At 42.6% G+C, this 27,376-nt stretch overlaps 1 protein-coding gene across 2 annotated transcripts; it reads right to left on the reverse strand.

The window, feature by feature from the left end:
• Positions 1–24: 24 nt before the first annotated feature.
• On the reverse strand, positions 25–27,260 carry LOC129703221 (UAP56-interacting factor-like). Of its 2 annotated transcripts, none has more exons than XM_055645445.1 (10): positions 27,101–27,260; positions 17,923–18,066; positions 10,649–10,806; positions 8,598–8,701; positions 8,029–8,125; positions 6,498–6,556; positions 4,976–5,011; positions 2,726–2,797; positions 2,125–2,251; positions 25–511 (listed from the first exon to the last, which is right to left on the reverse strand). In XM_055645445.1, exons 1-10 carry the CDS (start codon positions 27,168–27,170, stop codon positions 416–418), a joined length of 963 nt encoding a protein of 320 aa, XP_055501420.1. In that variant the 5' UTR covers positions 27,171–27,260; the 3' UTR covers positions 25–415. The 2 variants fall into 2 exon arrangements, with proteins under 2 accessions (XP_055501420.1, XP_055501419.1); XM_055645444.1 differs by having other exon boundaries at positions 8,598–8,704.
• Positions 27,261–27,376: the final 116 nt, after the last annotated feature.

Raw genomic sequence — 27,376 nt, forward strand, 5'->3', positions numbered from 1 at the left:
TTCACTGGACAATCATTCTTGGAAAACTGGGAAACTGGTAAACTTTAATGTTTAAAAAAAACATTAGACTAAGATTTTAACAAGTTTTCAAAAAATACTAAATTTTGGGGAAAATGTGCTGGATTTACATTTTTACCGAATGAAGCGTTTCTCGAAAGGAACAAAAATCTGTATTTGCAATGTGACAATTAAAACTGTTTGTTCAATTCCATTTTTAACTACTGTTCCTCAGACAAAAACAAATATTTTTAAAAACGTAATCCAAATGCCGTTTCTTCTTTTTAGACTGTAATATCAGCTTCAAAGTACATTCAACCAGGTTCACATGGATGTCTGTTTTCGACATCGGATCACTTCCTAGTACATGTGAACAAGCTCCCAAAAATTCTGCCAGATCGAATGTCAGTTGTCTCATTCATCCCACAGTAACAAAGCGTTCTCCTTTGCCTGACGGCACCGCTACTCTCCGTTCCTTCAGAATTGCAAATCGCTCGTTCAAGGTGATACCAGTCTAGTGGGAAGAACAAAAAGATTCTGTGATATACGTCAAGGCAGTCGTCCGCAAATCTTTAAGCCTCAATCCCCACAAAAGCCAAAGAGTTTATAAATCAGAAGGTTGGTTATCCACTATTTGATAAAGTGCCGAGAAATGTTTGGGTAATGAGAAAGGACAGGAGGGAGGAACTGATATTGGGGTGCTAGAGAATAAGCTTAATGTACTTCGGCACAGCCAATGTAATGACACAGCTCAATTATAATGAAATTGAGTTAAATTATGTAAATGGAAACTCAATTTTCAAAAGGAATGCATTGAAGGCGAGGTGGGAAAGGAACGAGTCAAAACCACAAAAAGCTGAAAACACTCAGTTAGGCATCTGTGGAGAGTGAAACAGGGTTGGGTTAACATTTCAGATGGAAAGTGCAACTTGACCTGCTAAGTGTTTATGGTATTTTCAGTTCTTGTTTTAGATTTCCAGCAACTACAATTTTGATTGAAGGGAAAAAAATGTTATAGCTATGAAGAGGGATAATATGCCACAGAAAATGAAATAAAGAGCAACAAAAATGTTAGGTCAACCTTACTGCAATGCCCAGATACAGTGATAGGGAGAAGAAGAAGCAAACTCTAGAGATAGCACTGGAGGTCAGGATTGACCTTGTCAATATTGCTACAATTCTTCCCACAGGCTATAAGACTGTTAAATGGACTTTGCCCCCTGCCAAGTATCGCGCACAAACCCCCACACTGCAGCAGAGCCACTGTTGTGCCGCTGCCGGTCGGAACGGCTGTTGAATGTTTAGTAGAGTGTTAAATTTGTTCATGACATGTATTTTTTATTTTCATTTCTATTTATTTTTTCATGCACACTGAATGGACACTGGTTGAGCAACTTTTTTTGTTTCCTCTGGGTATGCGAATACTCAGGAAATGACAATAAAGATATACAATACAATACAATACAATACAAGGCAGCTGCTTTACCGGCTGTGTATCTAGATTGATGATGTGCAGTAATTGTCTTGATAAGCTAAGTGAAAGGAGTCACAATGTATTAAATGCATTGCGGAATAAACTACTGCAGCGTTTTACCTGACTTCATCTCACTCAAGAATTTGGCAAGTCTGCTTGCTGAGCCTTAAAAAAGACAATGTCCAGTTCAAATCACAGAGCGCAAAGGAGATTATCTTAACGTTACTGACCTAAATCTCAGTTTCCGTAATCCAAAGGTGTGGCACAATTTCACAAAAATAATCTGACACTCATGGAAATTATGGGAGTGACTGACACCAGGATGTGGGTATATCTTGGGATCAGAACTCTCCCAGCTTGGTGTGATGGTATCCGAATGTCAGGTTAGTAAATAACCTATCTAATCAGAAACAAATTGATTGGGAAGGGGCGTCAATTCATTTTGCATGGAGATACTTGGCCTCCACGTTTGACAAATGCCCAGATTGATAAAACTAGTGAAGATTTCAATGTACAGGCAACAGTAATTCAAACAGTGCACTATGATTGGAATGTTCCCCACTGATATCCAATGGGACTGATATGAATGAGGTTCTGCACAAAAAGCAATGCTAACCTAAACAACGTGCGAGAAATCATTAGTAAATTCATACCTGTTTTCCAACACTGTTAATATCAAATTCCAGAGGCACTCCTTTTGGTGGTTCTCTCCTTTCAATCAATTCTTTCTTTACAGGAAAAGGAATCAAAGGGGGGTGTCTGACCTGGAACTTCTGAGAACTGGGGGAGAAGAAAAAAAGATTATGCTGAAGAAAGTATGTTCTCTTCCTTTTGTACAAAGACAACTATAATTTATGCAGCAAGAATCGCAATATGGAGGGGAAATACATTCTGTTCACAAGAACGAAAAAAGTTGTCAAGCTAAAATTATTTTTTTATGGAGGGAGGAAGGGAGGCCCACATGGATTATGGAGACGAAGAAATTTGAATATGAAAGGCAGAATGAAATGCAGAGAAGTTGACATTTGAACGCTAAGCTCCAGTACAGAGGGAATCGAGACTGCAGACAGGCCAATAGAGGTACCACATACAGCATGTGGAAATTAAAGAAAGGAGAAATGAAAGGGTGCCTCGTTTAAATATTTAAATAATAGTCAAACACTCTCATCCCAATAGAAACAAGCTCATTTAAAAGTCAAATATGCTAAGACAGTTCAAAAGTGTAATGTAATCATGATTAAATAAAAGACCCACTCTGTGTTTTTGGCAGATGGGTTCTGAATAGACACAGTCAAAACACCCCTTCTGGTACTAGGAATGCGACTTCTGAAAGAAAAAAAAAAAACACGTTAGTTGTGCTTTAAATTAAATCAATAACAACATTAACAAATGAATTTTTTAGTTTTTAAAATTCTTATAGTTTGTATTGTTGTGGAGCAAGAGAATCACTCGCACCAATTCATAGAATACATTTTTATTCACCTATTGTGTGTGTGTGTGGGGGGTGTGTAGAGGCAGAGTGAAGTACAATTGTTCACCTCAAGTTCCTCTCAATCACCTCAAGAGAGGAATAGAATAGAATAGAATGCAATTTATTGTCATTCAAACCTAGATTTGAACGAAATATAATTTCTACAGTTTTTTACATTACAAAACAATCCAAGACCCACACTTAACACAGTTTACATAAACATCCATCACAGTTAGTCTCCAACATCTCCTCACTGTGATGGAAGGCAAAGTCTTTATCTCTTCCCTTTGTTCCTTCTCCCGTGGTCCAGCAGTCCAACTGCAGCGTCGAGGCGAACTGGGGCTCCGATGTTAAAACCCCGGCGGGCGATGGAAAGTCCTGAGGCCGTTTAAGCCACGCCGGGCGATGTTAGGCCGCGGCTCCATGTCTTTAAACCCGCGATTCCAGCGGGAGAAGTCGCTGTTTCGGAGCTCAGAAAAGCGGTCTCCCACCAGGGGCCTGCGAGCTCCCGATGTTCCTGTCCACCGGGTCTGCGGCCGGTGCCTCCGAACTCCAAAAGTCGGGTCGCAGCCGCACGCCACCACAGCTCTTCCCGCTCCAAAGTTGGCCAGCTCCGCTATGTCAGTTCCCCAGGCTCTGCAACTGGAGCCCTCAGGTTAGTCCCGGCCGGAGGTCGCCGCCGGCTCCATGATGTTAGGCCCAACGACATCCGAGACCAGACAGGGAATAGTTGGGTCCCCGCATAGGGAAGAGATTTAAAACGGTTTTCCCCACAGCCCCCCCACATATACACAGCTAAAAAAAATAATAAAAACTAACTCAAGACATACATTTAACAAGACAAAGATAAAAAAAGACAGACGACTGTAGTCGAGCCGCTGCCGTTAGGCGCTGCCACTGTACACTGAAGTAATCTCTTCCTGATTACTTTAGTTTGAGATACAGCATGGAAACAAGCCCTTCGGCCCACTGAGTCCGCAGTGACCAGCGATCCCTGCACATTAACACTTTCCTACACACACTAGGGCCAATTTACACTTGTACCAAGCCAATTAACCTACACACCTGTCTTCGGTGTGTGGGAGGAAACCGAATATCTTGGAGAATCACGCAGATCACGGGGGAGAACATACAAACTCGGTACAGACAGCACGCATAGTCGGGATCGAACCCAGGTCTCTGGTGTTACAAGCGTTGTAATGCAGCAACTCTAACGCTGCGCCACCGTGCCACTTATCTTCATACAGACATTATAATATAATACTATTTTACCAATGTATGACCGTCTAGTTATCACTGAACTAACTAACCATGAGTTAGAAAGTACATGATCCATGGCTTCCGACATAATTGCTTCTGAACGACTTTCTTTGATGAGTTTGATGGTCTCATGCTTGGCCTCATCACGAGAGAGTAGAGTGTAAAGATGTAACTAAGTCGCAGACCGTCAGATCTCCGTTACTATGTGGCTGGCACCAACATTTGTAAGATGGCTTCATTTCCATGAAGAACATTATGAAACTCTGGGTGGAGATGTGATTTTCTCCACAATTAGATTTCAGAAGGCTGCTTATTGTTTTAAACCTCACATTGGGGGCCTGCTAACCTAACCACATAAACTTGGGTTTGACTGTCAAAGGACAGAATTACATTTTTGTGTCATGATGTGGACATTAACCCAACATGCTATTTCTCCTTGTCTTGCCACGAGTCAATCAGGTTTCATAAATTACCATTTTTGTCCACAAACACAAAATAATTCCGCATTCTGGAACTTTTAAAGCCTCACAGCAACTTTCAGAATGCTGAATAAATTTATTAATGTGTGACATGGGTGAATTAGGCAGTTTTCAGCGTTGACAATTCCTTCTTTGTACTTAGATTGGTAACATCAATAGTTGACATGGCACTTGTCTGCACAAAATGCAAACTGCACAGTTCCACTCAACAATCGATAATTAATTCTCCCATCAATAATTGAGATATTCTGCACATTTTGGTGGAGTTCAATAATGTTAATTTTAAGGACTTACTGCTCAACCTTTGTAGCACCAGGAATAACGGGCCACCTGAAAAATACAATTAGAAATCAATTCAGATACTCTACCTTCAATGTCATATTTTTATTTGGACATACAACAATCAAACAGAAACTAAACAAAAAATGTTCAAAATCTAAAATGCAGAAATGAAAATGCTCGTAACACTTGGAGGTGTGGCAAGATGAAGGAGACGGTGATTGACTTCAGGAACTGAAGCGATACACATATGCATTGATGGTTTTGAAGTTCAAATAGATGAAAGCTTCAAATTCCAAGGAGTCAATATCACCAACAACTTCTCCTGGACCTCCCATATTGAAGAAATGGCCAAGAAAGCATACCGACACCTCTACGTTGTTCGAAGGCTGAGGAAGTTTGGCATGTCCTCCACAACTTTTACCGACATCTAAAGATGCACCGTGGAAATAAATTTAGCGAGATGCATCACGGCTTGGTTTGGGAACTGGTCCATACATGACCGCAATTATTTGTGGGCACAGCCCAGACCATCGCACAAATAAACCTCCCTTCCATTGATTCCATTTACACTTCACGCTGCCTTCACACACCCTCAATTCTTGCTATTGAGTGAGTGCACTGTAAGTTCACCAGGTTAATTCCCGGGATGGCGGAACTAACATATGATGAAAGAATGCATCGACTGGGCTTGTATTCACTGGAATTAGAAGGATGAGAGGGAATCTTATAGAAACATACACAATTATTAAGGGATTGAACAGGCTAGATGCAGGAAAAATGATCCTGATGTTGGGAGAGTCCAGAACCAGGAGTCACGGTTATCTCAGGTTCTTTGAATTGAACATCAACGGGACAGATTGAACTCTGAAGATGTTATGCAGTCAGTTTTATACACATCCATATCTTGTCCTTATAGCTGTAAAACTTGTGCGTGTGTGTCTGACAATACAGTTCACCCTCTCCATGGCACACTGATCAACCTGAGGAGTAACTTCAGTGACAGACTGGTTCCACCAAGATGCAGCACAGAACGTCACAGGAGATCCTTCTTCCCTGTAGCAATCAAACTGTTCAACTCCTCCCCCTTCTGTCATGGGGTAGACTGAGACTGACTCCCCCCCCCCCAATCTTTGCACATCCCTAATTCCTTCCACTTGTCATTTTAATTTCATGTTTCATGCATTTTGTGTTTTTATGACTGTTGGCAGAGCAATTTCCCTCCTGGGATATATAAAGTTCAATCATATCGTATAACTTGTGAAAAATGTATGTTTTCTAAGTACATGCCCGTGATGCTGCTGCAAGTAAGTTTTTCATCGTACCGAAAGCTCACCCTACCTGTGCTTATGACAATAAATGTGATTTGTCTTGAGTAGTCATTTCTGCATTCATCCATGAAGTTGTTTTTCAGAAGGTGCATACTTTTTAAGCAAAGTATGGCTTAAGCATCCTTTAACCTGAAAATGTATCTAAGTGTGGAATATATAAGCTGCTGCAGGATAGATTTAAAATTATTTTCAATATTTATACTTACTGTCTCGTTTGTTTCGTAATTGATGTTCCTTTCATTCCTTGCTCAGTTTGCATATGCACCTGGGTGTAAAAGTACATGTCATACAATTGACTGCTTCAGATATCTTCATTTTGTTAACATATTAAAATGTTATCAATATTTTCCCTTTTCCATCTCTCAAAAAAAAGAAAACGATTTTGAACAGGCAAAGAGGCATAGCTTCCCAAAACAAAACTTTTAAGTGAAAAGCCTGCTCGAGCAGAATACGCAATGTCCCAACCTATCCATGGCTTAAGCCAAAAATCTTCATGAATTAATTACTTATGTACGATATACGTCTTTGGAATGTGGGAGGAAAACGAAGATCTCATAGAAAACCCATGCAGTCACGGGGAGAACGTACAAACTCCATACAGACAGTACCCGTAGTTGCGATCGAACCCAGGTCTCCGGTGCTGCAAGCACTGTGAGGCAGTAACTCTACCGCTGCACCATTATTTATGCAGACAGTGTTATTCAACGTATACACAGTGCTTAGTTTCTGTACGAACTCTTGCAAACAGATGAACTTGTTTATTTATCAGTGTGCTACACAAAGCATGAAAGCAACTGAATTATATTATAATAAAGGTAGACACAAAATGCTGGAGTAACTCAGCGGGACAGGCAGTATCTCTGGAGAGAAGAAATGGGTGACGTTTTGGGTCGAGGCCCTTCTTCAGACTGATGTCAGGGGAGTGGGCAGGACTGACATTTTGTCAAGTTAATCCAGCATTTTGTGCCTACCTTCGATTTAAACCAGCATCTGCAGTTCTTTCCTTCACATCCTATATATTATAACAATATTTACAAGTCATTTGAACAGGTACATGGATAGAAAAGGTTTAGAAGGATAAGGGCCAAACGCGGGCAGGCACGACTACCCTAGATGGGGCATCTTGGTTGGCAAGGACTAGTTGGGCCAAAGAGCCTATATCCGTACTGTGTGATTCTGTGACTCAACTAAATTTGCAAGGACATGAAACTGTGATATTCAGATTTTTTTGGTTACATGGAATAAATATTTTTATTTCATACATAAGTAATTAATTCATGAAGATTTTTGTCTTAAGGTGGCACCTTTAAAATTAAAATGCACTACTTTGTAAATTTAAAGTTCCTTTCCTAGACTAAGTTAAAAGCTTAAAAGGATGATAAAGGACACGGGCTGGAATAAATAAACAATTACCTTTGTTGTTGAGGATGCTGTCTTCAAAATGGCAGCAGGCAACGAGAGGTTAAGGATAATGGCCCACTAGACGTATTTTCCCTGATAACAACTTTGTATGGAACCAAACTTACGAACAATCCTCTTTTGGAAGAAAACTGGCATTCTCACACAAGTGTTGAGCTCATGGAATAAATTCACACTTTGTTCAATGCTTCAGGCTCTTACTTATTCCATTTTTTCACAGTTCACCTTGAACGCATGTAATCAATACCTATTCTTAGATCCGTTTAATCAAATGTGAACACAATTTTAGAATTTTGTTTTGCGCTGGCTCTTCCATACCTTTAGGCCTCGTTTGAAAAGAAAGGTTGCTTGCCGTGCTTCTTTATTTTGGCGCGTTTGTGTAGGAATCCTGGAAAAATTGTGCTGAATAGAATTCCTGAAAATATAATAATAAGGGGAAAAGGAAATGTGTTTACAAGATAATTAATCTATACCATATCAATCAAATTACACTAAGCCTCTCTTCTCACAATTCCCCCGCAAAGGCCTGGATGTGGAGAGGATGTTTCCACTAGTGGGAGAGTCTAGGACTAGTGGTCGTAGCCTCAGAATTAAAAGACATTCCTTTAGGGAGGAGATGAAGAAGAATTTCTTCAGTCAGAGGGTGGTGAAGCTGTGGAATTCATTGCCACAGTAGGCTGTGGAGGCCCAGTCAATGGATATTTTTAAGACAGAGATAGATTCTTGATTAGTACAGGTGTCAGGGGTTATGAGAAGGCAGGAGAATGGGGTTGAGAGGGAAAGATAGATCAGCCATGACTGAATGGCGGAGTAGACTTGATGGGCTGAATGGCCTAATTCTGCTTCTATCATTTATGAAACCCTAGCGTCTTCATCTATTTCCTCACCTCTTCATGTGCAATGGATGCTTCAGTGATGGTATGATTCTCTGCTGTCCTTCATTCTGCCCCAAAACTGATGTATTTCTCATGAGTGGAGTTCTCCGTCCAGCCTGCTGAAATCATTCAGAAAAAATCAACACCAAATACAGACATCCTAAAAAGGAGGATGGGAAGGGGGTGAGAAAGAATCCTTATAACCAAATTACATACCACAATGTTTAAAATATCAAACTTTTAAATCTAGATTTAATACCATTGGTTACATTTGAAGTTATATTCTACAAGTCATTGTTGCACCTTGCATCTTTCAGGAAATTTAATATGTACTTCATCTTTTATTCTTAATCTTCTTGATGTTCTGGAGGCTTGCAGTAATTTCCTTCTAAATATTCCAATCTGCTAGTCTTTTTACCTTAAATTTTGTATTTCTGGTAACAAAATGATCTTGACAATGATGGTCATTAAGTCATTGGACGAAGAATCCCATAAAAATAACTCACAATTAAGTGGCAGGAACACATCAGTAAAACAATATTAAATAGTCCACAATTGGCCAAAGTATTCTGATCAACATTAAACGACCATGGCCAAGAAGTCCAGATGTTGGATGTTGAAATAGAATGGATTGGTTTAATTAGGATTTCTCCTGCTGTCAGATACTAACAATATTATCTTGACTCAGCTCTGAATGCTAAAAAATATAAAAAGCAACTTGAATTCATATATCAGCTTTAATTTAATGACACCAAACCAATTTGTTGGGACAATATACAATACCCTGCCATAGAATTAAATATAGGTCAAATGACCAAAAGCTGCAGCAAGACTTAGGTTTTAAGGAAGAAAGATTGTAAGAGGTAATACTCAAGCACAAGAGCTTGTCAAAAGAGACAATAATCTTCAAATAATGATTGATTAAAACTGAGGATAATCATGATCCTTGAAATGGAGAAGCTCTAATATCTTGGAGGGTTTTGGTTTGCAGGAAATTAACAAAGGGAGGGTTAGGCTACTGAGGGATTGCATAGTGGAACATTAAACTAAGATATCCTTCACTAAGAGAAAGTGTAGAACAAATGCGTGAAGCGACAAGAAACCTCCTTTTTAGGATGTCTGTATTTGGTGTTGATTTTTTCTAAATTATTTCAGCAGGCTGGACAGAGAACACTCATGAGAAATACATCAGTTTTGGGGCAGAATGAAGGACAGCAGAGATTCATACCATCATTGAAGCATTCATTGCAGCTGAAGAGGTGAGGAAATAGATGAAGGTGCTAGAGTTTCATAAGTAATAGGAGCAGAATAAGTGAATGAGACAATGCAAAAGAAAAAATATCGACCTTAATTTTCTCAAGACTGAGGACAGCTGGCTAAGTGCATCTCAATGGTCAAGACTGCAAAGAGAACAAGTATGCAGAAAAGCTGAACATGGTGGATTTCAGCAATTTTAGTAGTTATCCAAGTGAAATACCGCTCAGGAGGTCAACAGCGTCCCAAGATTGTTCATTTTCATGTAGTGACAAAGTCAGTAGTGAGGAAAAGCAGTTTGAGAAAGTTTTTTTTTTGTCCCAATACTGAGTTGAAGGGAAACTCTGATCATCAAGTGCTGTGTCAGCTAAATTATCTGACATTTTAGATAGAGGAAAATACAAGACTTGGTGTCATCAGTAAACGTGTAGAAAAAGGTGCTTTCTTGAATGACATTGCAAAAGTCAGCAAGTAAATGACAAAGAGGAAATGACCGAAGTTGGTCTTTGGTAAACATTAGGAAATAATGGGGTGTGGAAGATAAATCATTGGGTTTAATATGTTGGATACCACTAAGACTAGTAGCTGAGGCAGGATATTGCTCATATTTAAAGCGAATCAGATTAAGCATTTGTGTTAAAAAAAATCTCAAGATGAAGTATGAATACATATTCATTATTTCCATGGAGTTCAATTAATTCATGTGAGTAATCAGAAAACCTTGCCATTTCTTTGTACACATAGTTCATCTTAACAAATAGAGCCTTGCAAAAGAATAAAAGCAGAGATATAAAGACTCGACAGTTTACCTTCTGACTTAATGATGACCTGTTAGGTGCGTTGATGTACTTCTGCAGCATCATTGCCTTTCTTGCCGCCAGGCCAGTGATCAAACCTTGAAATCGCCTCCTCCATTGTCCAGAAACCTTCCGCTTACCCACTGGTATCTGCCGGTTCACAGGTTTTCCTGAAATAGTCAAGGAAATAATTGTTTATTTGTAGTTGTTAATAATCCATTTTTGCACAAAGGAATATTTAATATATCCTCTTAAGCATGCAATTTCTCGGATCACAATTAGATAGGAGTTTGCAAAAGTTGATTCGAATAGGTTGTTCGTAGGCAAATGAATGTCCAGCATGTGGGAGGCTTTTAGAAGTGATATGGTGCAAGCCGGGGGTCAGTCAGCATCCGCTATGTCCGCTATATCCAAAATCTGTTAATAAGGGGTCCATTAAAACAAGGGTTTTTGTATTTAGGAAAAGGACTAACTAGGGAGATAATAGGCCTCCTCAAAGACTAAAGTGGACATCTATGTGTGGAGCTGCAGGAGATGGGAGAAGTCTGCAATTAATATTTTTCCTTTGTTTTTACCGTGGAGTAAAACATGAAGATGAGAGAACTCAGGAAAGTTAATAGGGGATGTCTTGGGGATATTCTGCATGACAAAAGATGGGGTACTTGTCTTAATTGGTAGTAAAGAAGGCAAACTCATTGCTAGCATTTATTTCAAGAGGGCTTGGATACAAAAACAGGGATGTAATGTTGAGGCTCTATAAGGCGCTGGTAAAGCCACATTTGGAATATTGTGTACAATTTTGGGCACTATATCGGATGAAGGATGTACTGGCTCTGGAGAGGGTCCAGAGGTGGTTTACAAGAATGATCCCAGGAATGAGTAGGTTAACCTATGATGAATGTTTGTAAGCATTCGGCCTGTACTCGCTGGAGTTTAGAAGAATGAGGGGGGACCTCATTGAAACATACAGAATCGTGAAAGGCTTGGATAGAGTGGGTGTGGAGAGGATGTTTCCACTAGTGGGAGGGTCCAGGACTAGAGGTCATAGCCTCAGAATTAATGGACGTTCTTTTAGGAAGGAGATGAGGGGAAATTTATTTAGTCAGAGGGTGGGGAATCTGTGTAATTATTTGCCACAGAAGGCTGTGGAGGCCAAGTCAGTGGATATTTTTAAGGCAGAGATAGATAGATTCTTGATTAGTTCAGGTGTCGGGGGTTATGGGGAGAACACAGGAGAATGGGGTTAGGAAGGAGAGATAGATCAGCAATGATTGAATGGCGGAGTAGACTTGATGGGCCAAATTGCCTAATTTTATTCCTATTCCTTATGACCTTAAGGTAGATAACTATCCGGTGCCTGATCAGGTACATCCAAGAACATTGTACATCCAAGAAGCGAGAGATAAAAAATGGTGGAAGCCTGGCTGAAGTACATTGTCAACCAGGCTTCCACCAATAGTGATGGAAGACTGGTGGTAGCTAATGTTGTATTTTATTTAAGAGCTGCAAAGAAAACCTGGGAACTATACAGCAGTAAGCCCAACATCTGCAGGAGGCAAATTATTGGAGGGGATTCTGAGTGGTAAGATATACAGGTAGTTGGGAAAGACAGGGGTTGATTAGAAACAGTCAGCCTGGCTTTGTGCGTGGGAGATCGTGTCTCACAAATTGAGATTTTGAAAGTAACCAAGTAGGTAATTGAGGGCAGGGCAATAGACGTACACTGTATGAAATTTACTAAGGGCTGTTCTGGAAGGTTAGATTGCATGGGATCCATGGAGAGTTTGCTGATTGGATACACAATTGGCTTGATGGCAGGGAGCAGAGGGTAATTGTGGAAGGTTATTTTTTGGATTGTAGGCCCATGAAAGGCCCATTGTAGTTTGTCATCTATATCAATGATTCAGTTAACAATGTACAAGGCATATTTAGTAAGTTTGCAGAGGGCACTAAAATAGGTGGTATCATAGAAAGTGAAGGTCATCATGATTTCCAGTGGAATATTGGATAAATGGTCCAAGAAATGGCAAATAGAATTTAATTCAGTTAAGTGCAACGTATTGCAATTCTGGAGGCCAAATCAGGGCAGGATTTTCACAGTGAACGGTAGGTGTCTGGGAAGTATGTTAGAACAAAGGAACCAAGATGTACAAGTACAGAATTCCCCGAAGATAACAACGCAGGTATTGTATTGTATTCAAATTTATTGTCATTGTCTCAATTTGAGACAACGAAATGAATTTCCCTTACAGGCAGTATCATAAAATCATAAAAAAGAATAAATAAATAATAAATAAATAATAAAACATATTAAAAATAAAATTGAAATTAAATTATAAAAAAAGCACAAACACAGAAAGTCCACAACACAACATAAATGGCACCCAGGTGAGGATGGCACCATAGTCCAGCCAGCCTCCCCTTCGTGTTCATCCGTGGTCGGGGCCTTCCGAGCACCCGCAGTCGCCGCCCCCGGTTGCCCGATGTTCAGGCCCCCACGCCGGGCCGGTGGAACGCCGACGCCGAACCCCGACGGTGAGCATCCTCCTCCTCAGCGGCCCGGACCTCCTGATCAGCCGCCTCCCGCTGCCGGAGTCTGCAGCTCCTGAGTCCGCAGGCCGAGCCGGGCAGAGTCGCAGGATCCCGCGCTGTCCATCAGCGCCGCCCGCGTTGGGAGCTCAGCAAACCGCAGCTCCATGATGTTGGTGCAGCAGGTCCAGCACTCCGGGCTCCAGACGGCGACCTCCGGTAAGGCATCGCCAGCCCCGCGATGTTTCAGCGCTGTCCCGCCGCTGCTGGAGCTCCGGTCGATCCCGGCAGGAAAGGTCGCGCCAATCCAGGTAGGTAGGCCGCTGTGGGGGGGGGGGGCGAGGACGCGACTCGAATAATAGTCGCGTCCTCACCAGGAAGCGGCTGAAAGACGGTATCCCCCGCACCGTGCCCTCTTCCCCCACATAAAGACACCAAAAAAATTAAAAAAAAACACACTTTAACATAACTAAATAAACAAAAAAACAAAAAGATACCGGGCTGTAGGTGGAGGCTGCTGGCACCAGTGCCACCGGAAGTACAAGACATGGTGAAAGAACCTTTTGGGATGCTGCATGTGTTGATGAGGCAACACTTGGAGTATTGTGTGCACGTTTGATCACCCTGCTATAGGAAAGACATCATTAAGCTGGAAAGAGTGCATAAAAAATATCCAACGATATTGCCAGGTCACGAGGAACTAAGTAATAAGGAGTGGTTGGGTGGGCTTTATTCCTTGGAACATAGGACACTGAGGTGAACTTAGAGGTGTAATAAATCATGAGGGGTATAGCTGGGTGAATGCAGTTTCCCCTCCAGGGGTGGAGAATTAAGAACTAGAAGGCATAGGTGCGAGGGAAGAGGGAAGTGATTTGATGTACCTAAGCAGCAACATTTTCACGTAGAGGGTTGTGGGTGTATGTACAGGCTGTAGGTGTCGACATGGTTGGGGCAGATACAATAACAAAATTTACAAGACATATGCAAAGGTTCAAATGTGGGGAAATGGGACCAGCTTGGATGAGCATCTAGGGCAGTATGGATGAGTTGAGATGAAGGGCCTGTTTCTGTGCTGTATGACTTTATGAGCGATAACCAGTGAGAGATATCTTTTCATAAGCACATAAATCCTCTCTGCGTTATAGTTCACTTAATAAACACGTCCATGTGTTTTACATTAGGATTCATCTATCAATGAGATCATGTTGCTAAAATTAGTTTTCCACAATATTCCAGAAATGTGGATTCAAACAGAACAGAGCAACTCATTGCCAACAATCCGGTTTCCTAGTTGTCTTGGTTGCTTGTTAGATCTGAGGGTCATACTGTACATGATGCTGAGATGATATTCCTGATGGAGGGGTACAGATGCCAACAATCTGTGTCTGGAGTGGTAGAAGTGTGGATAAATTATTGACTGGGCAAACCAGAGGTTTGTGCCGTTGAACAAATGACAGGAGTTCAAATTCCACAGTGGCAGCTGGGATATATAAATTTAGTTAATCAAAACTATCTTTGAATTAAAAGCCACCATCTGAAATAATGACTTGGAAATTGCTAAATTGTTGTAATAACCCATCTGATTATTAATGCATGAGGGGAACAAGCCAGGTCTCTTTGTATTGACCATGTTACACGTGACTTCAGATCCACAGTCGGGGTGGGAGATTGCAACCTTCACGTGGTCCACCCTGTTTCGACAAATGCCATTAACCTGGCGTGCACAATCAAATAAGATCAAATAGAACAAGTTGTCCTACAACTTTAGGCTGAAGACGCCATACGCACGAAGAAGAAGATCCAGTTATTGGTTAACTCTTAAATGCCCCCTCAGTTGGGAGACAATTTTTGATTGATATTCTCCGCAAACTGGAACCACAGAAATTAATTAAAAATGTGTTAGTTTTTTAAAATCTCTGCAACCGAATATTGTAGAAAAATATTTAGATATTTAGAATATTGTAGAAAGATATTTACTGTTTCAGTTTTCAATTGGAGGAACAGCACCTCATATTTCGCTTGGGCAGCTTACAACCCAGCGGTATGAATATTAAGGTCATACGGTCATAATGATAGTAGAATTAGGCCATTCGTCCCATCAAGTCCACTCCGCCATTCAATCATGGCTGATCTATTTCTACACATTTCTAACGACCTCACCTGGACCTGTTACACGGCTAGCATCATTAAAAAAGCCCACCAACGCCTTTACTTCTTTAGGAAGCTGAAGCGTGCTGGCCTTAGCACCCTAGTCGTGACATCATTTTACAGGTGTGTGGTGGAGAGCGTCCTCACATCGTATATCACAGTGTGGTACGGAAACTGCTCTGCTGCTGCCAGGAAGGCATTGCAGAGGGTGGTCAAATCTGCCTAAAAAAATCACAAATAACTGCCTCCCTGCCATTGAGGACAATTACATCAGCAGGTGCAAGAGCAGAGCCTCAAACATCATGAAGGACCCCACCCACCCGGCAAATGGACTCTTTGTCCCCCTCCCCTCAGGGAGAAGGCTGCGCAGCATAAAGGCCAAGACAACAAGGCTTAAAGACATCTTCTTTCCCCAGGCCGTGAGACTTTTAAACTCCCTATCTCACTGACTGAACCCTCACTACCTCAGTGAACTGTCTGCTGCTACTGCTGCTACTATGGACATTATTATGCTGCTGGCTTTTAACCATGCTGCTTTTTTACCCTTTACTATTTATTCATAGGCTCATTATTATTTAGATTTTATTGTGGAAGGTTTTTATATGTTACAATTTATTTATGTCTTTATTGCACTTTATTGATGTCTTACTGCACTATTACGCTGCTTGGATCCGAGTACAAATTTTGTTCATGATTCATGTGGAAGCATGTTTTTATCGAATGACAATAAATAAATAAATGAAATGAATCTAACTCTTTTTGATTTCTCTAACTCTTCAGAGAACCCTTCAAGTAATCCTAGCATCCACTCATTCTCCGGCCCTCCCCCACCCTAGTTGTACTAGTTTCACTGTCGTCATGATGAGTTTCATCGGTTTCATTTTCGCCTCGCCCCACAGCTAACAATGGCCTGTTTCTGTTTTTGTTTAACAAGTGGTTGATATCTGAAATGCACGACCAGAGGTGGTGATGTAATAATTTTTCTCCGTTTAAGAGGCATTTAGACAGATATTTAAAATAGGCAAAGCATGTAAGGTTTTGGCCCCTAATGCAGGCAGTTTATTTCAAATACATACTTTACTCATAAGATATAGCCACGAACATAAAAAAGGGTGTGGCTGTCTACATTTGTAGCGTCGATACATTCAGTGTCACTGATTCTATACACAGGGTTAACACATTTTTGTTTACATAGTACCATTATCACTGATGTGGCCTCCACTGGGGTGATACATATTTTGGTTGCTTGAGGGGCTTCAATGTGCAGTGGCTGGAGGATGCTGGACTGCAATCCTTTTCCATAAGAGACCAACAAATTCCATGCAGACCAATGAGCACCCTTTATTGAGTTGAGGAATCTTTCTGTATGCATTCATGGGAACAACTTGTATATCAGAGTCCTCTGTTATGCAGCTGTTCAGGATTAACTGTGACGTGGCATCTTACATTCTTCTCCAATCCCAATTTGCAAAGAGGCGGGCAACGGTTTCCTCCTCATAACAGCTGTCCCAACGGCAGCAAGCGTTAGGAATGAAATTCCAATGATGCAGGAAGGATCTGATAGGGGGAGGCTTCTCATTGCCTACGTAGTACAGTCTTGACACTTATTGACATGTTCTGACGGATCTGGATAGTCCGCTCAGGAAAAGGGATTAGTGCATATGGGCAAAGGGGCCAACACGTACATGGTGGGCCAAAGGGCCCGTTTCTGCTCTGTATAACTCTGACAAAGTGATGGTGAAGTTCATTATTGATCAGTCTGCCACTGCTGAGAGATAGGTCCCAAGTTGGAAGTGGCACACATTTTAATCCATCCCCACCTAAATGCAGATTGTCAAGGCTTCTATCATCTAAGCTACTTTTAGATCCCGATTTCAGATAAGCACAAATAGCAAGTGGTCCACACAATGGCAGCCCCTGATGATATCATAAAATATACATTCAGGTTGTAATCAAGACTTTCTGATGCAGATATTTGAAGGCAGTGCGGAAAGACTTCTGAACACCAATATATAACACAGACTCAACCTTGTTAATAAACAAAATCTCTCCTTCCCCTTCATTTTACCAGCTTATACGATGATGCTAACAATACAAGTGGCTGTATCCCTTAAAATAATTTGAATTTTTTGTCCATAAATAGCATTGTAACCAATTCAGATTCTATCCTCACCCAAGAATGCCCTTGTGTACTTTCCAACAGTGGCTGATAGATCACAGGGGCTTTTAAAAAAAACCTTATTATTATTCTCAACAATGCAATGATACAAACCATCCATCTACTCTGGCAAAGATCCGCCGTCGGTAATTAGGGATCAAACCTGTAAGCATTCCAGTTCCTGTGGCTCAATCATATACATCTATCTACTGCTTATTTTTAAAGATTTACATTTTGCCAATTTTTTAAAGGCACTAAAGTACTGATTAAAAATGTATTTATTTTCTTAACTATTAGAATTCTAAAAAGATTGTTTGTAGCAAAGTGAAATGAACTTATAAGTGTATATGCCTTAATATCAAATGACATCTTTGATTTTGATCCAGCATTCCAAAGTCGATCAATTTAAAAGACAGTGATCCCCAGTGAACATCACATGTTCTAAACTCACCAGATCGTTGTGGAATTCCACGCCAACTGCTTGACCGCTTCAGATGCATTGTCGAATAGGAAGGTCGACTTAGTATCTGCTTTCCTTTATGTGGTGCAGGTTTCTTCACTTTACTTTGTTGTTTATTCAGTTTGATGATATCATCTGTGGTACACATGAAATCAAGTTAAAAGATGATCAAATACAGAACTCAAATACAGGCGCCTCGCATTTTAGGCGGGGCGGGGGGGGAGGTTACACACGAAACATAGCGTGTAAATGAAAAGGTACGTAAATCAAACATATGCGGGCAGCACGGCGGCACAGTGGTAGAGTTGCTTACTTGGAACACCAGAGACCCGGGTTCGATCCTGACTACAGGAGCTGGCTGTACGGAGTTTGTACGTTCTCCCCATGACCTGCATGGGTTTTCTCCAGGTTTCTTTCCACACTCAAAGATGTACGGGTTTGTAGGCTAATTGGCTTGGTATAATATTAAATGATCCCTAGTGTGTGTAGAACTAGATAGTGTGTGGGGACCGCAGGTCTGCGCAGACTCAGTGGGCCGAATGGCTCGTTTCCGCGCTGTATCTCTGCACTAAAATAATAATAATAATAAATTTTATTTATGGGTGCTTTTCAAGAGTCTCAAGGACACCTTACAAAAATTTAGCAAGTAGAGGAAAAACATGTAAGCGGAATGAAATAAATAGTAGAGACATGACTAATACACAAATTAAAGACAGAATTCAATTCAAAACACAATACGAGGCAATTCAAGCACAGATGAATAGGGAGGGGGACGTGGGGCTAAGGATAGGCAGAGGTGAAGAGATGGGTCTTGAGGCGGGACTGGATGATTGTGAAGGACACGGAATTGCGGATCAGTTGGGGGAGGGAGTTCCAGAGCCTGGGAGCTGCCCTGGAGAAGGCTCTGTCCCCAAAACTGCGGAGGTTGGATTTGTGGCTGGAGAGGAGACCAGCTGATGTGGATCTAAGGGACCGTGAGGGTTGGTAGAGGGAGAGGAGGTCAGTGAGATATGGAGGGGCCAGATGGTGGAGGGCTTTGTAGGTGAGGACCAGGATTTTGTAGGTGATCCGGTGGGAGATGGGAAGCCAGTGAAGTTGTTTGAGGACTGGAGTGATGTGATGCCAGGATTTGGTGTGGGTGATGAGTCGGGCGGCTGCGTTCTGGACCAGTTGGAGTAGGTTGATGTAGGTGGAGCTGATGCCAAGGAGAAGTGAGTTGCAGTAGTCCAGTCGGGAGGAGATGAAGGCATGGATGAGTCTTTCAGCAGCGGGAGGTGTGAGAGAGGGTCTGAGTTTGGCGATGTTGTGGAGGTGAAAGAAGGAGGCTTTAATGACATGGCGGATGTGAGGCTCAAGGGAGAGGGTGGAATCAAAGATCACGCCAAGGTTGTGGGCCTGGGGAGATGGGAAGATAGTGGTGCCGTCGATGGTGAAAATGGGGTTACTGATTTTGCTGAGTGTGGATTTGGAGCCTATGAGGAGGAATTCTATTTTATCACTGTTGAGTTTGAGGAAGTTATGTTGCATCCAGGTTTTTATAGCTGCCAAACAGGAGTTGATATGGGAGAGGGGGGGGGGGGTTGTGGGGGGATTTGGTGCCAAGGTAGATCTGGATGTCATCGGCCAGGCAGGCAACGCTTGCGACTACACTACCATAAAGTGGCATGCATAAATTTGAGCGTGTTATTCGGAAAAAAGGAGCAAATAAATGAAACCAGTAGTAATTGGACTCTAAAAACCCGTAAATCAAGCACGCATACAACACGAGGCATCTGCACAATAGATATAGCAAAGGGGAAGATGCAGTTTGTGGAATATGGTTCTCAGCATTGTAACACACCAGTTCCTTATACAAAGTCCAATGTCCTCAATGGGGTAGAAGTGAATCAAACAATAACCCAGCTGATGGAAGGACCATTTAGAAGCTCGATAATGGAGCGAAGAAGCTGTTTTCCAGTCCGGTGGTGCACGCTTTCAAGCTTCAGCATCTTCTGCCGGACATGAGAAGGGAGAAGGAGGAAGGTCAGGGTGCCTAAGTCTATGTTTATTTTGGTTGCTTTTCCGAGGCAGAGTAAAGTGTTGGAGGAGTCAATGGTGGGAAGTCTGGTCTGTGTGATGAACTGGACAACACCTACAACTCTCTGTCATTTCTTACACTCTGGGGAAGAGCTGTTCCCAAACCAAGCTGGGTTGCAACCCGACAGTAGATGTTTATAAAAGTCACTGGAGACATGTCGAATTTCCTCAGTCTCCTGAGGAAAGTAGAGGCTTTGGTATACCTTTTTAGATCCCGATTGGCTGTCGCATCAATTTGTTTGGTCCACGCAGATCATCGGTAATATTAATCTTGAAGCTCTCAACATCTGCACAATTGATACTAATTGGGGCGTGCACCCTCCTCTGCTTCCTGAATTTACCCATACAGTCGTGAGTGCAGAAGGAGCATCAGAAGGAATCAAGAACACATCCTTCGCAGGATATCAGTGTTGAGAATTATTGTGCAGGAGATGTTGTCACCTATCCTCACTGATTGAGGTCTACGGGCCAGGCAGTTGATGTAGATCAATCACTATAAGCTGATATGATCCAGGTCTGGATTTACTGTTGTGCACCTGATCCATAATCCAGTCCGGATCTTCACTATAACATCCAGTGCAGCCATTCCTCAGATTACACTCCGGACTCTACACACGTATCCTTGCAGATTACAATCTCATCAATGACGAACTTGGCAAGCCGCCAGTCATGATCGAATGGGCCTAGTAACTGGAACCTGCAAGGAACCGCGCTCATATTTAATCAAATCAGAAGGAGGAATCTAGAAATAGAAGACATATTCTACCAGTCAACGAGCCGGAGCCATCTCAGCGGTGTTCATTTGGTTACATGGATGTTTCAGTTGATGTGCTACGGACTGATAGAGAGACTGGAGGTTTGAATGGGGGACATGTGTCGACAGTTGGTCTCTACACCGGTGAAACAGTCGCTGACGAGGTTGCATGGAGCAAGTCGATCTTGAACCACCCAGAATACGAATCCACCAAGATTAGATATTGACTGCCATGCCAATCAAATATGTCGGCAGCTACTGTTGACCACGGTAGATCAGGGACCGGGTGTAGCGAAAGCAGTTCCTTTTGTTGATGCTGTGTCATGCTGTTGCATACCGCACACGATTGTGCCCTCTGGCGCACATAGTCTGACACGGCAGGCTAGAAAAACATACTTTTCGCTCACTGAACCGTTGCTTCTATGCCAGGGTGTCCGCTATATATATCGTCAAAATACCCTAGCTGTAGCGAAGCTGGGATCACACTTTGTTTGCCTTTCATAATGACTCCGTTATCGATTACCAGTTCATCTCTGACGGGCAAACATGGCTGCACTGAGAGTGGAAGCACGTGCTGCTTGTCGGGCCACCCGTGTAGAATGATGGACGAAAGTGTATGTAAAGTCTCGTCTTCGGCCATGCGCGCCACTTATAAGTCCAAACAGGAGGGGTCAATATAGTCGATCATCATCTTTTCAGTCTTTCTGGGCGCACGGGACGTGATATCAGCCATGTGCATGTCCTTGCCACGTTTATAAATCGGGGTAATAATAATAATAATAATATATTTTATTGTCATTGCACGTCAGTGCAACGAGATTTAGTATGCAGCTCCAACCGATGAAAACGAAAAGTAAAATAAATAAATAAGCTGTGTGTCGTGACCATCCGAGGGAGACAGTCCAGGGGCGGTGGGGGGCAATCAGCAGGGCCGGTTCAGAGCCGCTATAGCTCTTGGAATAAAGCTGTTTCTGAGTCTGGAGGTTCGGGCGTAGAAGGCCCGAACCTCCACTCATACTTGTCATACTTATGGAGTTGCAACATCATCCTCGCTGGGGCAGCGTGTATCGGCTTCTACAAAATAGTGACCGTGGCTGGTGATCAGTCTCAACAGTGACAACCTTGCCAAAAATATAGTCATTAAATTTGACACACGCGAAACCACTGCCAATAACTCCTTCCCGATTTGCGTGTACTGTGTCTCTGTGTCAGTCATGGTTCTCGAGGCATATGCAATGGGCTGGTCATCCTGCAGGCACGCTATGCCGAGGCCGTACTTAGAGGCGTCGCAGGTCAGACCAACTGGTTGATTGACATCGAAATACGCCAGAGTAGAAGGGCACGACATCTGCTGTCCGAGTGTGGAAAGCTCGCTGAACCGTTGCTCCCGTGCCAGGGTGCCCTCTATGTATAGCTTCAAAGTACTCTTGCTGTAGCGAAGTCGCTTTGTTACCTTTCATAATGACTCCGTTATCGATTACCAGTTCAATTCTGACGGGGTGTGTTAGGATCCAGTCGCGAGGGAGCAGCTCATTCCTAGGTCCCGATGTTTGGAGATGAGGTTGGATGGGATTATGGTGTTGAAGGCAGAGCAATAATTGATAAATAAGACTCTTTCTTGTCTAGGGCAGGCATTCTCAACCGTGTTTTTGGCCACCGGCCCTTTTGGAGCTCTTCTCAGTTTCCAGGCCCCCTTGTCAAACAGGGATGCAACACAAACAGATAGACAGAAAATCATTTATTATTAGACACCAAGAAAACTTGAACATCCGACATACTGGATTAAAAAAAAAAAAGACTATGAAATTAAGCATATATCAGGCCTAATGCGATCCTTGTGCTTGGTGCTTTTCTGCACGTTTCATGATATCAGGCTCCAAATTAGACAATGACAGTCGGAGGTCACCTCTTGTCGCGATATCAATTCTGTTTCTAGATTTTGTCAAGGAAACTACCTTGCTGAATCTGCACTCAAACAAATATGTTGAGGGAAAGCCAATAAAAAATCTTTGGGCTTTTTCCCCACAGTATTGGAAATTTATTCGGCAGATCACTCTTGATCCAAAAATCTTTTTGCAACTGACTGAACTGACAACGTGCAGTTATATCACTCTGAAGATCAATCAAACTCTCTTGAATTTCTGCCTCAACTTGGGTGGGTTGTACTTCAAATGGATTCAAAATCGAATCTGGGATACAGAGGTTTAACAGGTCATTACATCTTTCTTGCATATCCTTCTGAATCTGCTTGAGATGTTTCACATAAACGGTAAGGTCATCGTCCTTCAGTGCATCTGCGGTCGCCTTCAGGTTTGGAAATTGTAAAAATTCCCAATGTGCCAATAGACTACCAGGGCACCCCATAAACCCTTGGGGCTCCCCTTCTCAGAGTTTTCAGTCTGTGGCCCCCTTCAAATGTGCCAGGGCCCCCTTGGGGGCCAAATGGCCCTCACTGAGAATGACTGGTCTTGGGGTACCAAAGATGGCATCTGCTACAGACCTGTTGCTACGGTAAGCAGACTGCTGTGAATCAAGGCTGGCTGGGAGGCTGGAGTTAACATGTGTTGTCACCAGGCTCTCGATGCACTTCATGGTGATGGATGTCAGACCCACTGGACAATAGTCATCAAGACACATTACCTGACTTTTCTTAAGGTAACACAGAATCAAAGAGATATAGAGCACGGAAACAGGTCCTGCAGCCCAGCTTTTGTATACTGAATGAGATGGCCCATCAACGTTAGTCACATTTGCCCACACCTGGCCCATTTCCTCACTCTGTCTTTTCAATGTTGTTATTATACCTGCCTGAACTACTTCATCTTGTTCCATATACCTACCACTCTTTGTAGACAAAGAAATTGCCCAAGATCACCCCACAACTTCCTACGCTCCAAGGAATAAAGTTCCAGCCTGCCCAAACCTCTCCCCATAGTTCAGGTACTCGAATCTTGGCAATATCCTCATAAATCCTGTCAGCACGCTTTCCAATGCATTACTCCAAGTGCATCCTCACATACGTCTGTAACGTAGCATCCCAAATCCTATACACGAAACCCTCACTGATGAAGGTCAGCGTGGCAAAAACGGCACCATGACTTTCAGGGAACGACTCCCAGATCCCTATGCTCCATAAAAAGCTTCCAGGGCCCTATCTTTCACTGGTTTTTCGTTTAGTTTAGTTTAGTTTAGAGATACAGCGCGGAAACAAGCCCTTTCGGCCCACCAGGTCCACACCGACCAGCGATCCCCGCACATTAACACTTCCTATACCCACTAGGGACAAATTATACATTTACCAAGCCAAATAACCTACAAACCTGTAAGTCTTTGGAATGTGGGAGGAAACCGAAGATCCCGGAGAAAACCCACGCAGGTCACGGGGAGAACGTACAAACTCTGTAGACTGAACCCGTAGTCAGGATTGAACCCGGGTCTCCGGTGCTGCATTCGCTGTAAAGCAGCAACTCTACCACTGCGCCACCGTGCCGCCCTTGTCATCCTAAAATGCAACACCTTACATTTGGCTGAATTAAACTCCATTTGCCATTCCTCAGCCTACTTTCCCATCGGATTGATTGCAGCTTAGTTTCTAGTAAAGCTGTATTGGTGTGGTAAGATGGCTTAATGTTGTGATTTCTTCAGGCAGGTGTTAAAAGTTTAAATTGAGAAGCATTTATGCAAATATCATCCAGCAGTCTGGTTCTTATCTCAAGATGCGAAACATATTTTGGTTTATAGAACACAAATTGTATATTAGCAGCATTTGATGTATGTAAACCAAGACAGAGGTGTGCAGGAAGGAACTGCTGATGCTGGTTTAATCCGAAGGTGTGTGGTGTTTGTATATATTCTCCCTGCGATAGCTTGGGTTTTTTCTTGCTGCTCTGGTTTCCTCCCACACTCCAAAGACGTAGAGGTTTGTAGACTAAAGATAGACACAAAATGCTGGAGTAACTCAGCGGGACAGGCAACATCTTCCAGGGCCCTATCTTTCACTGGTCTTTAGTTTAGTTTTAGTCTCCAGGGGCCACAGTTTAAGAATAAGGAGCAAGCCATTTAGAACGGGGACGAGGAAACACTTTTTCTCACAGAGAGTGGTGAGTCTGTGGAATTCTCTGCCTCAGAGGGCGATGGAAGCAGGTTCTCTGGATGCTTTCAAGAGAGAGCTAGATAGGGCTCTTAAAAATAGCGGAGTCAGGGGATATGGGGAGAAGGCAGGAATGGGGAACTGATTGGGGATGATCAGCCATGATCACATTGAATAGCGGTGCTGGCTAGAAGGGCCAAATGGCCTACTCCTGCACCTATTGTCTATCTCTGAAGAGAAGGAATGGGTGACGTTTCGGGTCAAGACCCTTCTTCAGAATGATGTCAGGGGAGAGAGAGATACACAGATAAGGATGCATAAGGTGTGAAACCAGGACAAAGGGAATAGAGATCAAGGAAAATGTAGATGAGATTCTTAGCTGGGAGATGGTAAAGCAGAGATAAAATGTAGTCGGAAACAGTAAGACTGGTCGGAGAACTGGGAAGGGGAAGGATAAACACAAAATACTGGAGTAACTCAGCGGGACAGGCAGCATCTCTGGAGAGAAGGAATGGGTGACATTTCGGGTCGTGACCCTTCTTCAGACAGGGCGAAGGGGAGGGATGTAGAGATAGGAAAAGCAAGGGCTACTTGAAGTTAGAGGTCAATATTCATACCGCTCTGGTGTAAGCTGCCTAAGCAAAATATGAGGTGCTGTTCCTCCAATTTGCACTGAGCCTCACTCTGACAGTGGAGGAGGCCCAGGACAGAAAGATCAGTGTGGGAATGGGAGCGGAAGTTAAAATGTTTAGCAACTGGAAGATCAGGTAGGTTTAGGCAGAATGAGTGAAGGTGTTCAGAGAAACGATCACCAAGCCTGCTCTTGGTCTCGCCGATATATAGGCGTCCACACCTGGAACAGCGGATACAGTTGATGAGGTTGGAGGAGGTGCTAGTGACCCTCTACCTCACCTGAAAAGACTGTTGGGGTCCTTGGACGGAGTCGAGGGGGGAGGTATAGGGACGGGTGTTGCAAAACCGAGGACTGGGAGAGATACACTCACATGGGAATATCCAAGCCTGCCAAACTGTTAAGTTGTAGTTGAGAAATAGTTATTTGTTGGGATACTTGTTACCTTAGATCATGCAGATATGAGATGGTTGGTTGTGAGGGAGAGGAGGCAAGGAATGAAAAGGATCAGGAATTCAAACATTGTGAGACGATGAGTGAGAAACCATTCTGGTTATTTTGTGCGAGTTTGCAAAGTTGCGTTTTCTTTCAAATGCATGATATTTTTTTTAAATTTCGATAATCTTTTGGAACCATGTTGCACTGGAATCAGTATACATTCCAACTGCATTTATGTCATGTGCTCTTGCTTGTGTCAGTTTTTTCTTATTTAGTAGCATGTTGTTTTATGTGCAAGTCTGTGGAGTTGTTCTTAATTATTAAGCAATAAAAAAAGAAAGTGCTGTTAGAAGCTAGTGTGTTAGCAGCATTCTTGGAGGAAAATGACAGACAATTTGGGGGTTTGGACCTTCTTTGATTGAAGTTTGAAGAAGGGTCCTGAGCAAAGATACTAGATACTCCTCTAGTATCTTTGGTCCTGAAACGTTAACTGTCTATTTCCCTCCACAAATGCTACCTTCCTCCAACAGTTTTTTTTTTGCTCAAGATTCTGCAGCTTCTTGTCTACAAGTTTCTATGTCCTGACTCTACATTTACTCGCAGCAGAATTAAAATGAAGCAGTGGCATTCAGTGAAACCACACTTTGGAACAGTCACACTGAGGAAATTGGAAAATGACAAAGCCATGATAATGTAATACACTATATGCTTTATTTCCCTACTCACTTATCAGGTTTGGCCATCAAAACATGGTTTTTATCAGCTAATCATCAAAACATGTTTTTTTACCAGCTAATCGTCACTATATCATACATTTCCTGGTTTCGTTTACCATGTTTAAATTAAAATACAATTAAAAACCTCCCAAACACTCCAATTATTAAAAAACTAAGAAAACCTCTCATTCCAAAGATAATGGAAAGCTGAATAGTTTGGTTCAACGTGCAGAGCGTACATTTGAAACCTCAGCGAATTTAGCCCACACACCTACGCAGCCAGGAATACTGGTGTCAGTCACCCTGCCATTAATATTCTCCATGATGTCCCTGTAAACCCAAATCTGGCCAGGCCAAGATCACTATTTAGCAACATTTCAACATCGGGGTGTCGTTTTTCCTCTTTTCAAATCAAAACAGAAGCAAGATGAACAAAGGTATATGAAGTGCAACCACGCACGTACCGAGAGACATGTCTAGTTTGTCAGGTCCCGTGTCCCCCATTGCTGCTTTATTCCACTCCATGCCGACCATGGCCACAGCCCACACACACACACACAGCTCGAGCGGCGGCGGCGGCGGTGCGGACGCGCAGCGCAGACCTCCTCACCGTCACCATCCATCACGTGGTCACACGCACAAAGGAGGCGAGCCCTGCATTGCCATTTCATTCAGTTTAAAGCAACTTAAGCAACTTCAGAGCTATAGGATCTTTGGTTTAAAGTACCAGCAGCGAGTAA

The sequence above is a fragment of the Leucoraja erinacea genome, chromosome 14, assembly GCF_028641065.1.
Source record: "Leucoraja erinacea ecotype New England chromosome 14, Leri_hhj_1, whole genome shotgun sequence".
NCBI classification, from domain to species: Eukaryota; Metazoa; Chordata; class Chondrichthyes; order Rajiformes; family Rajidae; genus Leucoraja; species Leucoraja erinaceus.

Coding starts and splice junctions, on each gene's coding strand:
- LOC129703221 (XM_055645444.1), bottom strand. CDS start 27,170: ATGGTCGGCATGGAGTGGAATAAAGCAGCAATGGGGGACACGGGACCT. Junction 8,705..10,648: donor GGTCATCATTAAGTCAGAAG/GTAAACTGTCGA, acceptor GAATGATTTCAG/CAGGCTGGACGGAGAACTCC. Junction 2,798..4,975: donor GGTGCTACAAAGGTTGAGCA/GTAAGTCCTTAA, acceptor TTTTTCTTTCAG/AAGTCGCATTCCTAGTACCA.